Below are 15,110 nucleotides of genomic sequence, written 5' to 3'. Positions count from 1 at the left end.
GAATGATTTTTAAGATTTAAGTTTATCGTTTTCCTCTTTTATTGCGATTTTATTTACAAAAAGGCATTTATTGAAAGAATGTGCGTTGCATGAAAGAGAGAAAAACAAAATAATAAAAAATTTGCAAACAAACAATAAAAATATGACGTCGAAAAAAGAATGTGTATACAAATTTTCACTTGAGTCTTCAACCAATATTCTCACTGACTGTATTTCACAAACAAGTTGGTTGCTGTTTCACTTTTCATCTGATTTCGTTTATGTCTATATATCCTAACCGCTCTCTGCTCTCTCTCATCTCACCGTCCGGCATTTCTATCTCTTTCTCTTTGTCTTTGCTTTGTCCGAATAACTAGTTCATTGAAAATACAATATTACTTTTAAATATATATGTATACGTAATTATTCTCATAAGAAGCACAATTTATGGTTGTTTTTAGTTTTTATTTCATAATTTTATGCTTTTACATTCTCAATATTTTTGAACTTGCGCCGCCATTCAGAAAATTCTCGTTTAACATTTTTAGCGCATTTCTTCGTTTTATTTTAACCTTTGCTTTCATTTATTGTTTGTTTATTTAATTGTTAACACTAGACACTAGATAACCTATAAAAAGTGGGTCACTTTATTTGCATTTCGTGATGAAAAAAATAAAACTTTACAAAACAATAAACAGGCTGGAAAAAGTCTCGGAAAGAATGGTATATGGGGATGTATGGGGGACATGGTAGGTAGGCAGGAAGGCAGGCTACATGTGAGAATCGGTCTTGGACGCACGCACGCATAGTCGAACTAAAAGTAGCAATACTTAGCTTAAAATGTAGCGTATAAAAATAGTTTTTCTTTTTGTTTTGTTTTTATGATCTTGCTTTCTCTTTTTAGATAGTTTTTTTTTTTAATTAAACGAATTGGTAGCACTAAATTTAGGGTTAAACTTAGGCTGTCGTTTTGCTTTATAAATGTGTGTTGTATCGTTTATATCAATGCATTTCATTCATACTCTTACAACTTCCGCACCGCCTCTATTCTCCTGGATTCTTCTTAGTGAATAAAAAAGTGTGTTTATAAATGAGCATTTTGAATTGTTTGCTGTGCTTCGTCGCATGAGCGAGGAGCAGGCAATGACTGAGAGACAAGCTCCAGAGCTATTCTGATGAGATACAAAAACTTAGACATCATCTCTCTGATATTATTGTAGCATGGAATGAACTTGGTCGAAAGCGCATAAACAATCAGATATATATATGTGTGGTTGTGTGTGTGTAGTATTTGTATAGGTGTGTGTGTGTGTATAGAGAAGAGCTAACAGGGTTCCTTGACTTGACTTGACTTTTTTTTCGTTTTCATTTCTCCCTTAAACTTAACAAGCAAACAGAAAAAATATTACAGTATGCATTGCATTTCATCATCATCATCGTAATCATAATCATCATAATCATTATCATTGTTTTTGTTATTGTTTATGTTTTTGTTGTATATTATTATTAATAATTTTTATTACAAATACTTGGGCGCTGGCTTCTCTAATTATACATAATTTTCGGGAAAATCATCTGTTCTTTTATCAGTAATCATGAAACGGTAGTGGTACCTCTTATTGTTGCCTTTTAAATTGCGCTACAAGAAATCAACTTTACGCTATTTATTTATAAATGTTATGTATAAAAAATTTGTTTCCGTTTCTTTCCTTATCTCTCGCACTCTCTCTCTCTCACTTCATCATTTCTCTTAAGTTTTCTTTTTGTTCCACATTTCTTGCGGGCGCCTGAACAATGCGCAAACATTTTACAAATCATTTGCTATGGCATTATGTTTTGTTTTAAGATTTTGTTGGGGTACAGGTATGGATGGTTTGGGGGGGCCTGAGAGAGGTATAATTTAACAAACAACAAATCATTTGAATTGAATGGGAAAACAATCGAATTAACATTAGAATTAAAATGAGGCGACTGCTGCCAGGGCAATGGCTCCTGCTGTGGCTGCTGTGGCTGAGGCTCAGGCGTGTTTGTTGTTGTTGTTGTTGCTGCTGTTGTTGTGGGTGTGTGATTCTGGTGTATTCTGGTTCATAGGGTGTTGGCTAAAATTTATCCTGAAATATGAATAGATTGTTGGTCGCAGCCACAGCAATGATATTCTCTTCCGGATGCCAGGCGGTGTGAAGAATTTTCTTATTAAAGTCGAGACAGTCCACGCTGATCTCATCCTTCTTCCGTTTGCCGCCAGTGCAAACTTTTCGCGGCTTTAGCACCGTCTTGGGCTTAATGATGTCCCTGGAGGCCTCCAGCGTGACATCCTTTTTCGAGTTGCGATCAAAGACACGGAAAAAGTTATTGTAGCTGCCAGTCATGATCGAGCTATCCTTGCCGTTCCAACAGCACTCGAACTTGTCGAAAATGCAATCGTTCTCATACAGCGAGCACAGCTTAGCGCGCAGGTATTCGTGCACCTAAAAAACAGAAACAGAAGGCAATAGTTAAGAGGAAGTCTAACTGGAACTGCAATCCACACACTCACCGGATAGGTCTCAATCGGCTTCGTTTCCATATGCAAGTCCCACACCTTGATGCTCAGATAATCCCTGGATATCATATAGCGACCTGAATTGCTCAGCTTAACATCGCTGATGGAGCTGATTATCTCGCTGAAGAAGCTGCGATTCGTTGGATTCTCGGGCTCCTCGAACTGTTTGCTGTGCCGGTCGCATAACGCCGCCGAACGCATATCACATAAACGTATTGTGCCCTTGGAGCTCGAGTAGACAAACACATTGCACTCGGTCGGATGGAATTCAGCTGCAGTGATCACCTCCGTGAGCTCTTCCATGTTGGTTGGCTTTATGTCGACAATGTTGTAGCTCTGATTGACCACCTCCAAGTGCCAGAGATTGATGCGCAAATCGTCGGCGGAGAGGAACGTCTCTTGATCGGAATTAACGCTAATTGAATTTATGTGATAGGTGTGTGCATTGGCGAAGGTGCGACGCGGCGAGGCCTCCACCATAAGCGGTATCTGCTTCACAGAAGGAACTCGTAAGGCGGTTACATTTTGGGGATCCCTGATCAGACCGTTCTCCTCTTTCGTGTTGTAGCCCTCAAAGGACTTGTCGCGCTCGCTGACCTTCCACAACTTGACCGTCTTGTCGTTGGTGGAGAGCAGAAAGTGCACGGGATTCTTCTGTTGCAGCCATCGGATTTTGTTGATCTTCTCCTCGATCTCCAGCGACTTGAGGTAATCGAATTCGGGCTCGTGCGATTGGAATGTCGAATAGACATTGTATTCGCCGCGTCGCGGATTGGCGGCTTTCGAGGCAGGATCACGCTGCAAATGGAAACAAAATATCAGTATTTATGAACGTAAATCCTCCCGATTGCACTTACCTGAAAGATGACGACGCGACCGCCCTTGTCGCCGGTGGCCAGCAGCTCGCCATCGTGATTGAATTCCACGCAGGATATGATATCCGCATCTGTGACATCATCGTCCAAGGCGCCCTTAATCTGTGAGAAGCACCAGGACGCCTCTCCATTACCTGCAAAGAGAGAGCACAGCCAAATGATGATTATTGTAGATGACACCTTCGGTCTATTCGAGTTCCCTTTGCTGAATGCAATTGGCCCTGCCCTGCCCGAAACTTTGGACTTGTTACATTTGATTTTCTTCTCATCGTCTCTCAAGCACTCTCTCGCACACTCACACTCGAATGGTCGAATCAATAGCTGGTAGCTCTGGGAAGGACGACACTGATGACGATGACGGCGTCGTTGTCCTGCCTTGCTCAAATATTTGCTAATGACGACATTCCTGGCCTTCCACAACCCATCCCCCCACCAACATCCACTTTGATTCCCATCGTCGTCTGCTCCGATGATGGAGCAGCGCACTTTAAAGCCCTTTAAGCTCTTGGCCAAATATTCTTTCCGTTTCGGTTTCAGTTTCCTTTCTCCTTCCTCCTGTCTCTCTGTTTGCCAATTCCGGCCTGCCAGCTCTACTTTACGCGATTGCGGTACGTTGTGTAAACGATGATGTTGGAACCCGTCCCCATTCCAATACCCATCCAATCGCTGGGGGTATCTCTCTTACTTCCGCGTCCACTCCGCAGCCCACGCTTTCATATGGATCACATAAGAACATTCATTTTGAAAATGCTTTTCTGTCTTTAATATACCCTTGCAGATAGTGTCAAGCAAACCTCTAAGAATATTGTCCTAGCCCTGCCTGATCCCTGATCTTCCGATTGCATTGAATATTGAATACTTTGGTAATGCATGGAAGCCGACTTCCATTGGAGAATCCAACTTGCTCTTAGATTTTAATTAATTACTCACACAAATCGATTTAAATGTTGTAATTTCATTCCTTTAATACATATAATTTCCTCAGCATTGACCGAAACATGGGCCCCACTGTACGTGTTTTACTTCCTCTGTCTTTTTGTCTACGGTTTCCCTTCCTCTTTTCCCTTTTTGCTGGCATCTGAATTTTGCCAATTTTTTCATCATTTCTAAATATTCATTTTTTGCTTTTGTTTGTTTGATTTTAGCGGCACTACTGCCACAGGCACAACGCCCTTGCCCCGCCCAGTCCCATGTGCTGTGACCTCATTATTGGGCTGGTTGTTGGTTGTTGTCTGTTGGCCTGTTGTTCGTTGGCTGCCGTTTCTCTGCTCTGGCTGCCATTGACTACGTCATGAGATGTGATTGACGAGGCAAAAAATGGTGTGTGTGTGTGTGTGTTTCTGTCTGTCTTCTGTCTTTCCGTCTCCTGTGTTCGTTCTTTACCCGGCTTTACCCTTCCATAATAGGATCAAAGGCAGTCGGTTAATTAGTCAGTCATAACTCGGCCTATAATCTATTTTTAGATATTCAGAGAAAACGAGAGACCGAGAGACGACAGACCTGCCACACCACTCACCCGCCCACATCCACACTACAGTTTTCCAGTCATTGAAAGGAAAGAAAGAAAGATAGATTCAAAATGCATCCAGTACAGCCATAAATCCCTACCTATCACCCCCATAGTTTCACAGTTCCCATCCATTTTCAGACTTCCATCAACCCAAAACGTATCTGTTTTGGTGCTGCAATGATATAATTGCTCCCCAAACGCGGTCGCATTGTTTCCCATGGCACACGAATAACAGAAAATAAATAAATCTTGGATAATTGCTGAAAATATATAGAAAAAATCGCAAAAAATCCGAAATTGCTCTCGCTAGTCGCTTGTCTATTTATTTTTTAGATGCTTGAGTACATACAGATGCACATCCTATGTGTGTACGAGTATAAAGCTTGTTGTACAACACAAAAAGAGATAAGTAGATTTTCATGAGCGGGCGCAAAATGGAGCAAAATAATGAAACTCAAATATTGACACAATTATTTAACACAATCACGCGATGTCGCGGCTAAAGCTCTTTCTCGCTGTTTCTCCTTTATCTCTCTATCTCTCTCCAGGGCTCGGAGGCACCCGTGCTAGACAGCAGACGCATAAGCCCGACCTAGAGAATGGCATTGCCACAGAGCTAGAGCATAGAAAAGTGAAATACGTAACAAAGCAAGGAAGGTTCTACTTGTGAGAGAATCCTTTTTCGGCAGCCAAACATTAGACAATATTCGTTCGTAAAGCCGGCTTTTAAAACATCAGAAAATGGCTCCTTCTACATGACCGAATCAGTGGGCAATTTTGAATATTTTACCAAAAGGATTAACTAGGACAAAGGGACAAACAGAGGAGAAAAGAAAAGCAGCTGGGAACTGCTTGCATTCCATTACATTACATGAAATTCAAGCAGTGCAGACAGCTGCCTTGGTGAAAATGTATTCAAAATTATTCAATTTAAATTATTAGATTTGTCTCGGCACACATTTTAACTTGAATACTTAAATTTGAAAGCAATATAAGAAAACCTATCAACAAAACCCCTTATCAGCTGCGTCATGCACAAGCAATGAATGCGGTTTTTTCACACTTCCCCGGTTGTCTCTCGAGCTAGCGCTACTCCAGTTAAGTATTAACTTCGAAATACTTCTTTAAGACAGTTTATTTCCCTTTTCTGAAGACCAGCCCTACCCGACCACCCTTCATCTTTCAACACACATTCAATAACTACCCCAATCATCTGTCTTAGCAAATCGAATGGACTTAAACAAAGCAACAGACAACATAACATCATTAAATATAATGTTTGGCGCATCTTGTGGCTTTTTAGAGGAATACAAATTTACATACATAATATTACAAATTGAGAACAGAACAACAAAATAGTTTCCTGGTTGTCCACCCTTTTCCACCATTCCCCCCACCGTTGCCTTGCCAATTACCATATCCAATCTAATCTAAGATACACATCAATCTGTCACCTTGCCGTTCCGTTCCGTTCTGTCCCCTCTCCTTCTCTTATCTTTGGCTGTTCGCTTCCCTGCCTCGTCTGGCCCCCTGACATGAATGAAACATCGAAAAGTTGTGTAGTGTAGTGTCCCTTAGTGACAATGTTTTACTAACTATTTACATGACACCCCAGTCCGAGTCGTCGCTGGCTACTTGTGCGTATCTTGCAGATACATTATTTAGACAAAACGAGCTTCGCACATCGAAAAGGAAACAACAACAACAGCAAAACAAAAACAAAAACAGATACGGCAGCATATGAAATTGGCAAAATAATTTTGCATACATCACATGCACCGCATCCACATCCACATCCACCATCCACATCCAGATATGGATACAAACGGAGAGCTCTGCGACGTCACGTCTGGGCACAAATTTAGAGAGAATATGGCTGAAGGGGATTCACGGTTGGGGGAGGTTGCCTGGCTTTGGTCCATTGCGGCAACGGCAACGGCCACAGCAACGACATCGTTGACTTTAGCTCAATTTACACAAGGCAAAACACGATCCAGATCCGAGCACTCACCATCTATTGACCCACCTCATTTGTACGCCGCATTCTCGATGCTTGTGCAATTGTTTGTTATTTAATTATAGTAGTTTTGTGTCTGTGCCTCAGGGACGCGTGGGGGCCACGCTCGCATATATGTACATATATTTCTCTGTGAACCAAACCAAAAAGTGAGCCTGTCCGCCAGAAGTATTTCTTTGACTTCGATCGAGGAAGGAAATAATAAAATGGGCAACGAATTGTATATACTCTGACATTTGAAAACGATGCCTTTCACCGCTATTTATTAGTTCGATCTGGTCATGAGATGTTGAAGCATATTTAAGAAAGCGACAGACAGATAACATCACATCACCCCTCTCTGAAAGGGTAAACAAGTGTGCCTTAGGACTGCTTTTCCTAAACGACTTGCAATTGTCGGACGGGGGCGAGCATTTGTTTGAGAATTGAATGGGGAGGGGAAGCGTGGGTCCAAAACCGGGAAGGAGGTGTCCAGGGCAGACCTGTCAATTGCGTATATTCCGCTCACGTAGCTAGCGGCATTTCGCTCAAGTGCAAAGATCAATGCTAGTCGATAGGAAAAAGTTGTTTTTAGCTCGATGGAACGCATTTGACCAGTTTGTTTACTTCACGGGGTATGGGAAGGAGAATTTGTTTATGTGCTGTTGCAAATTTAATGCCAAAATAAAAATGAAACGCGAGAACACACCGACGCACACAGAAACAACGGCAGTTGGCAGCCCCATTTAGACAAGCGGGAGAGCGAGAGGATGAATTCACTTACCGGCCATGACAGTTGAACAGTTTGCGTCGATAAAGCAGCGGCGGCGGCGGCACAAGCAGCAGCAGCAACAACAACCACACACACTAACAGAAAGAAGGCCAAGGAGCCGCGCTCGCGCTGTCTTATTCGTACTCTCTTTGGCCTGAAACCGCTCTCTCAACTGTGCGTGTATATGTGTTGTTGTTGTGTTGCCGTTTTTGTGTTTGTGGAGGAGTTAAGCGCGGTTTCTTTTCGCTGTCGCCACAGGAGCTTTCTAACACTGCATGTACAACAAAAAAAAACGCCGACGAACAAATGAAAAGAAGAGGACGTTAAGCGCTCGTTGACTTTGCTTCCTTCGCAGTTTCCTTTTGTTTTTTTGCTTCTCCGTTGGGGTATTCTTTGATTATACTTTGGTTTATATCAATGCATATATTTGTGGTTGCTTTTAACACACAACTTAAGCACGTAGAGACGACGACATGTGGGGAAGAAACTGCAAAGTAGGGGAATTTTTCTTTTGTATGGCGACGAACACAACGACGAAGACGACGACGCAGCATAAGCAGCGGAAGGGGCAGCAGTATAACGTGCGTTTTTTGCGCGTGTGAATGTGTGTGTGTGCGAGCGAGCGAGAGAGTAGGAGTGCAGCCGGTGGTTGTGAGATGAGCACAAAAATTACTTCACACTGCCGCCTCGTTCTCTCCCGCTGTTCTAATAAACCGTGGCATTGTAAGCGCGATAATTATACACGGGATAATTGCTAAATAATTAAGATTACTTATTATTTATTGCATTTGCCAAAACAAACACATACACACACACACACACTATATCCGCAGTAGGCAGCACAGCAGCACAGACATTCGCGTTTTTGCGTCGCTCGTTTTGTGCCTTTGTTTTATCGCGTTTTCTTCGCCCGACCGAACAAATATATATAAAATCTAACCTTCAAAGCGTGCATAGGTACATGTATACGTATATATGTATTTATATTCTGATTCCAGGTCTCAGCGCACTTTCTCACAGCTGCAGTGGCTTATGCATTTGGCTGGCTTTCTGGTCCAAAAACCGCGTGACTGATACTTTGTTAAGCGGACGCGACACACAATCAATATTCGATTCGATTTTAATGCATTTCACTTTATTTATTTTGGCTAAGACGCAGCGATTCGGCACAAAGACACTATCACACCGTCCGTCCGTCCGGTGGCCGGGTGCGTCTGGGCGAACAATCAAATCAAAATCAAAAATGGCAAAGCTTGTGGCTGAAGCGAGATTCTGTGCTGCGGCCGCTGGTCCTCATGCTTCTTCTTCCGCTTTTTGCCGCCTCTTTTGCTGCACTGCTTCGTCGTTGCGTCGTAATGAGTGGATTTTTTGCAAAGCGGCTTCTATTTACGTTTACGCACTTTTAGACTATGTACACGGCTGAAATAACGCAATTGGATTGCCGATTCAAAACTGGAGCACTGTTTATAACCCTAGCTTAATATATGACTAATAGATTACGATAAATTCAACGCAAAAATGGAAGTAAAAAATTTTGTTGCAAATTTCGCACTTTAGTTCCCTAGCAGGGTGACCAGTGTGACCGCGGAATTATCGATAAAATATACTGACAGACCCTCGGAAATATACCGAAATAAACATTCTCATTTTCAAGATATACTGTAAATATACCGTGAATCTAAAATCATTTTCCTTGACTTTGAGATTCTGTTTAATATTACTAACTAGTTAGGACTCTCAGTTTAAAAAAAATTAGTTTTACTCGAATCATCATTCATTTTTCCACAAGATTGGCTGATTTTCATGTCTTATCTTCATTGGCTTGATTGCAAACTAAGGTTAAAACTAAAAGGTCAACCAAAAAAAAAGCATTTAAAGTTACGTGGATGGGAATGGAATGTTACTTTATTTGCCAATTTGTTGCCGGCGAACCGATAGTATGGATAGGATTCGAGGATGTCCTTTTCCGCAAGGGTAAAATTGGTCCATACAATTTATGTTGTCAACGGTAAAAGCGTAAGGGGAATGGAATTGAACGTAAGTGGTGATGGAATAAAAACAAAGAGTGAAGAAGAGAGGAGAACGGAGAAGAGAGAATCTTCAATGGACACTTATAAAAATGCGTATGGGAGTTTCGATTCCCTATTTTCCCAAAGGGTTGCAGAATGCTACCTAGGTATGCTAAATATATATTGAATCCAGTACTTCGATATATAAATATATTTTCTGGGATACATCAAAGGAGTTCATTTGTTCGGCTCGGTTGTGAAGCGAAGATATAACTGATTTTTCTATGCTTTCCTGGTTTCGACGACTGTTTAAAAATATCGATACTTGTGTTCGATAAGCGGTAGTTGGAATTAAGCAGTTGTTTTTATTAATTTGAAAGAGCCGAGAGCAACTTTGATGTATTAATTTTTGTGGCAAGAACAAAAACAATATTGAAAGATCGGGGTGATGTGTATAAATATTTAACCAAAGTTTAGCTTCGAAGCAAGCTTCGAATTAGAGTTCCAGGCTATCACATCCGAACGGCGTGGCGGCGGTTCAGTGTGGGAAAATGGCCAATAATAAATGTTGGCAAACACAAAAAATGAGTCTGTTAGCGCATATGGAATGAATGCTGTTAAGATTTGTGGGGGGAAATTTAAAATCGTTTACTTACTTTGCGGCTTTTTGGCTCCATTTATGTTGATGGCCGTGTTCAGCATATTCCCAATCTTTGTGATACTCGACTGCCTCATAAAGGTGCGCGGCGGGATGGCGGGTGGAGGCTGTGCCTGCTGCTGTGGATCCGGCGCCTCCAGCACCGGACTCTGCCGGCCCCATCGGCCCATTTTCGTTCAAGTATCGGAAGCCCCCGAGATGCTGTAAATAAATTGAATGATCGAATCTATTAACATGTTCCTCGCTGCTCAGCTGCATACACAGATTGTATAATGCATATTTGCCCAAGACTCTTGTCGGCGAGCCGGTGGCGTGGCACATGAGCGGGCTGCGTGTTTTTGAATTTGTCAGGCAATTAGCACCTGTCCAGCACATCTCATCTCGAGATCCCAACTCGCTGGGCGATTGTGGTGGGGTGGGTCTCTTGAGGTCTCTCAAACAAATGAATTGCGCAAATTGTTTAACTTAGAAATTACGGGTACGGTATGTTTTGCGTGCGAAAGAGAACAAAGCATCTGTTTTCGGGTTGAATTAAATTTCGCCGTCTGCGTGCTTCATAAATTAAAGTTTTGCCCAGAACCCGAACGAGAGGTGTGTCTTGTCTGCAGCAGCGCTCTGTTTTTAGCAACTTTATCTATATAAGCCACATTTTATGACTGCCTGTTCAATTTATTCCCCACCGCACCATATTCTATGCCAACGGAACGGCCTAGACTGATAGAAGAATAAATAAAGAGTCGGCATTCCAATTAACAATTACACAAAAAAGCAATCCCATTTCGCTAATCTCCAGCTCAAATATTTAAATGGCGCGCGTAGAGTTTAACGGTGAACGTCAGAGTGGAAACTTTTGCAGTGCGAAAACAAAAAGAAAACATTGTAAAAGAACAAAAACAAAATGGCACAAATCTACAGTCGCATACATCTGTAAAATGTAATTTGGCATACATATACATGCACGTATAGGTACATATGTGAATGTGTACGCTTTTATTTCACACATTCTCATACATACCATACGGATATACGGTTACAATATGAAGACGAAATTCCCCCACGTCGCACTGTGGCCGTCATTAAAGGAGGGATTGTGAAAAGGAGAGGGGAGGTGGAGTGCATAATGGAGAGATATGCAAAGTTAGGCACTTCTTAAACAAGATAGGCGCTGATTTGCAGCAGGTGTCAACAGAGGTGAAACAGAGAAGAAGGGTAATCCCTCTTGTATTGTAAGATGTTAAAGATAAGGCCAGATAAATTTAATTTTTGGAACCGTGGAACTATACATGTGTATTTTAGCCAAGTACATTGGATACATGTAAATGATTTACCGTTTCTCAACACTTGTCAAATCACCTGCTGTCACGTTTAGGCAGTGCTTACGCGCTACGCAACAAGTAGAAGAGCCTCACCACCCCTCGCACACATGTTTGTATGTATGTACATGTATGACTAATAGCAAAGAAGAGAAAGAAGAGTAGTAGAGAGAGAGAGAGAGAGCAACGTGCAAAATAACAGCAACAACAGCCACAAAGGGAAAATGCAGAGAATTGTAATCCAATTAATGGGCTGCGTCTTCAATGTCTCCGTCTCCTCTTTGCAGAAACGTGAGTGCCAGCAGCGGGACGAATAATGCATTAAGATCTGGGGGAAATTGGGAAATACAAATGCAATGGCAGACCGAAAAGAAAGAATCCAACAGAAAAGCACACTCTACCCGCCGTTGGTAAATAAACGAACAAATTTTTTCCACAGAAATTACAGAATAACTACAAACACCCACCCACACAAACACACATTTTTTGGGAAAATAATGATGTCAAGATTTGTTTTTGATTTTATGTAGTTTTTCTTGAACCATGTGGGAAGCGGAAGCGGGAAAAGGAATCCGAAATAAACTCAAGAAAAACTGAATGTTTTGCATTGACGGCACACACCGAAGGTGAGGGTAAATTCTGTACGCATGTACATCAAAATATAAATAGAGTCTTACAGTTGCAGAGCCACACAAGCACGTGCGACACGAGACCTATTCCCCCCATCTCCATATCATCAGGTGCCCAGCCAGGTATAATGACGTTGTGCCTGCCAAATCTTTGATTATTTTTGGACATGTCAACCCTTCTCGTCTGTTCGCCTAATTTGCTTTTGATGCGGCAGAGTAGGAGGAACGGGCATTGGGATACGGCTCTAAAGCTAGAACAGAACTGATTTATATTTAGCACTTCATACTGGCGGGCGCTTGCCAAACTGTCTGAAATATGTCCATCAAAGCGTTGACAGTTTGGCAGCAATTGGCGGTACGCAGGACAGATGAATTTGTTATTTACGGAAGAGTAGAGGGAGAGAGTGAGTGATTGAGTAAAATATAAACAAATACTCTGATTGCTACCATACGTACATAAGTGCGCGTGTGTGTGTGTCTCCTCCGCCCCCAAACAATTCCAAGCAGATCGATGGGGACCGAACCCAATATTGTGCTTATCAAACTGTCAATTACGGGACTTCGTCCCGTATCAGACCCACCCCTTGAGATATGATGAAACTAATTAGCATACGGACAAACACCAATCCATCGTACACTACACTCATATTATTATTGGAGAACACAACATGACGGGACAGGCTCTGGCCAGAACAAATTACCCACCACTTATAAGGGGTAGGATTCGGTGGAGGGACGGAGAATTGGAAGCGAGAGATTGCGCGTGCTTTAGCAATTTGTATTATTCGCTAATGCCAACAGCTTGGGCAAATATTTTGGCATAAAAGTCACCGAGTGACAAAATAGTAGCTATTAATTGTTTTTAAGCCGTCTCGGCCTCTCTACATGGCCAAGACAACTCAATAGTTATTGCTTTTGTTGGAGTTCGGCTCGTATCGGTTCGGGTCGAAACAAAGCCGCCTCAAAATGCTGTTAACCTCAAAAACCGCCAAGAACGTCAACAACTGAAACTTGGTGATCTCGTGGTTACGTTACGGCACGGGGGGGAGCGTATAATATGCGTTCTAAGTGTCTATGTATAAGAGTTCAAGCAGATCAGGTGTTGCTACCAATACTCCCTATGACATGCAACAGTCACAGGAGTTGCCGGAGCATCTTTATCTTCTTTCCAAACGATAATAGCAAACAATCTTAGGAGACCTGATCGGGATAGATATTTATGGTATGGTATTGAAACAGCTGTCTTGCCATATCCGAACACGCGCGCATATTAATAAACATTAGCACCATGCAGCAAACCGAAAACTTACCTCAGAAGCAGCAGCAGCGACAACAACAAGGGTTCCGGAATTAGCCAAAAACAAAAAGCAACGAGAACAACACCTAATACTTTAATAACACAGTCTTTCCATATGTCATAATTTGTTTATGCATTCGGCTATTTTCAAAAGTTACTATTTATAAAATTCAAACTGTAATTTTGTTTGGCTTGTTTCTCTGTCACGCACTCTCTTTCTCAGTCGGCAAGTGTCAGAATTGTAACGGTTCAATCTGCACTGACACTTCACTTCACTTTGCCTTTCTTTGATGTTGTGTTTTGTCTGTGTCACGGCAGCAACAGCCAGCGAAAGCGTACAAAGGCACTGTAAACTAATTTAAACTTAATTCAACGTTTCACACAAATGAAATAAAATAAGGAAACCGCAATAAGGCGAAACAGTCAACGCGGCGACGTTAAAAACGCGAATGCGCAGCCTATGATTTCTACAACTCACGCGCGCTGCTCCCCCAAAAGCTCTCGAGTCGCCACCTGCTCTCGCTCTCTCTGTGGGCTCCATCTCACTGTGTGTGACCGTGAGCCGGCGCTCGCTCTCGTTTGGGGAAGAAGATTTTTGTAAACAAAACCACGGCACACCACACACATGGAGCATTGTTGTTGTTGTCGTTGTCTTCCTCTGATAAACGCTAATTTGCCTATTGATATTGTGTGTTTTGTGTGTCTCTGCACCAGCTAATGCTTGTGTGTGAGTGAGGAAGTGAGAGAGTTCTGCCATACCCATTACTCGTGGAGTATGTTAGATGCCTGTCAATGGATGTTCCTACATATGCGTATTGTTTATCAGTACCTAAGTATGTATGTATGTAGTCATTTGTATACAATATGATCATTGCTGCCATGGCCCTAGTCAAGTCACTACCTAGTCGCAATTATTACCACAGCGGTCTTTGTTTATTTTAGTGGCTTATGCTTGAATAACGGAATAATTAACCGTCTACATAAACAAAGGCTTGTGAGACCTAATTATCTCTGTATATTTTGGTCATTATGTTCATGTCCTTGTTGGTGTTAGGTGTGCAACTTAGTGGTGCTCCTAGAGCACAGACTCTCGGTCGCAGTGCGTCGAGAGGAGACGAGGAATATCTATCGGAACCGACAGCTTGCTGATAACTCAGGTATAGCACAAGGTGTTCTGTGTAAAGTCGTTGGGCGAACCAATGAGCTCCAGCTCCATCAGCTGTATTTGCTGTTTGATCCTCGGGAAGGAAATCAGGAACCACAGAGTGTGCTTCAGCTCAGGATCTGCAAGGCGAAAATAGAAAAGCGAGTAAAGAAATGCACCGCAATACATGTCTAAAGTTGATATTTGAAAATTTTCCTAAGATATGTATGTATATTTGCATATACAAAGTTAAATATGCAAATTAGCGAGGACATGTCTGTCTTGTTGCAAGTCCAATTTTAACTTTTCCTGTGTTTTCAAAATCAAAATTTCTCAGAATTTGGTATGTTTACGGTATACATATACATCAATTGAAAAGGTATATT

The 15,110-nt window shown here is 41.9% G+C and overlaps 1 protein-coding gene and 1 long non-coding RNA gene across 6 annotated transcripts; one reads left to right on the top strand and one right to left on the bottom strand.

Moving 5' to 3' along the window:
* Positions 1–1,442: 1,442 nt before the first annotated feature.
* Positions 1,443–14,015, bottom strand: LOC117896327 (protein phosphatase PP2A 55 kDa regulatory subunit). Of its 5 annotated transcripts, XM_034804566.1 has the most exons (6): positions 9,075–9,249; positions 7,848–8,161; positions 7,687–7,807; positions 3,379–3,530; positions 2,516–3,319; positions 1,443–2,447 (listed from the first exon to the last, which is right to left on the bottom strand). In XM_034804566.1, the coding sequence occupies exons 3-6, from the start codon at positions 7,691–7,693 to the stop codon at positions 2,079–2,081; spliced, it is 1,332 nt and encodes a 443-aa protein (XP_034660457.1). In that variant the 5' UTR covers positions 7,694–7,807; positions 7,848–8,161; positions 9,075–9,249; the 3' UTR covers positions 1,443–2,078. The 5 variants fall into 5 exon arrangements, with proteins under 5 accessions (XP_034660457.1, XP_034660455.1, XP_034660456.1 ...); XM_034804564.1 differs by lacking the exons at positions 7,687–7,807; positions 7,848–8,161; positions 9,075–9,249 and adding exons at positions 10,340–10,542; positions 13,594–14,015; XM_034804565.1 differs by having other exon boundaries at positions 7,687–8,161.
* On the top strand, positions 11,952–12,674 carry LOC117896329. Its single transcript, XR_004649023.1, has 3 exons — positions 11,952–12,064; positions 12,185–12,280; positions 12,334–12,674. It is a non-coding gene; the product is annotated as an uncharacterized LOC117896329 (long non-coding RNA).
* Positions 14,016–15,110: the final 1,095 nt, after the last annotated feature.

The sequence above is a fragment of the Drosophila subobscura genome, chromosome O (genome assembly GCF_008121235.1).
Source record: "Drosophila subobscura isolate 14011-0131.10 chromosome O, UCBerk_Dsub_1.0, whole genome shotgun sequence".
NCBI lineage: Eukaryota > Metazoa > Arthropoda > Insecta > Diptera > Drosophilidae > Drosophila > Drosophila subobscura.
This window is presented reverse-complemented; position numbering and strand designations above follow the sequence as displayed.

What these genes read in the sequence shown, in the direction of transcription:
- LOC117896327 (XM_034804564.1), bottom strand. Translation starts at nt 10,511, where the DNA reads ATGGGCCGATGGGGCCGGCAGAGTCCGGTGCTGGAGGCGCCGGATCCA. An exon ending in GTCGCGTCGTCATCTTTCAG is followed by an intron (nt 3,320 to 3,378) that starts GTAAGTGCAATC and finishes TTCCATTTGCAG; the next exon opens with CGTGATCCTGCCTCGAAAGC. An exon ending in AGCCGATTGAGACCTATCCG is followed by an intron (nt 2,448 to 2,515) that starts GTGAGTGTGTGG and finishes TCTGTTTTTTAG; the next exon opens with GTGCACGAATACCTGCGCGC.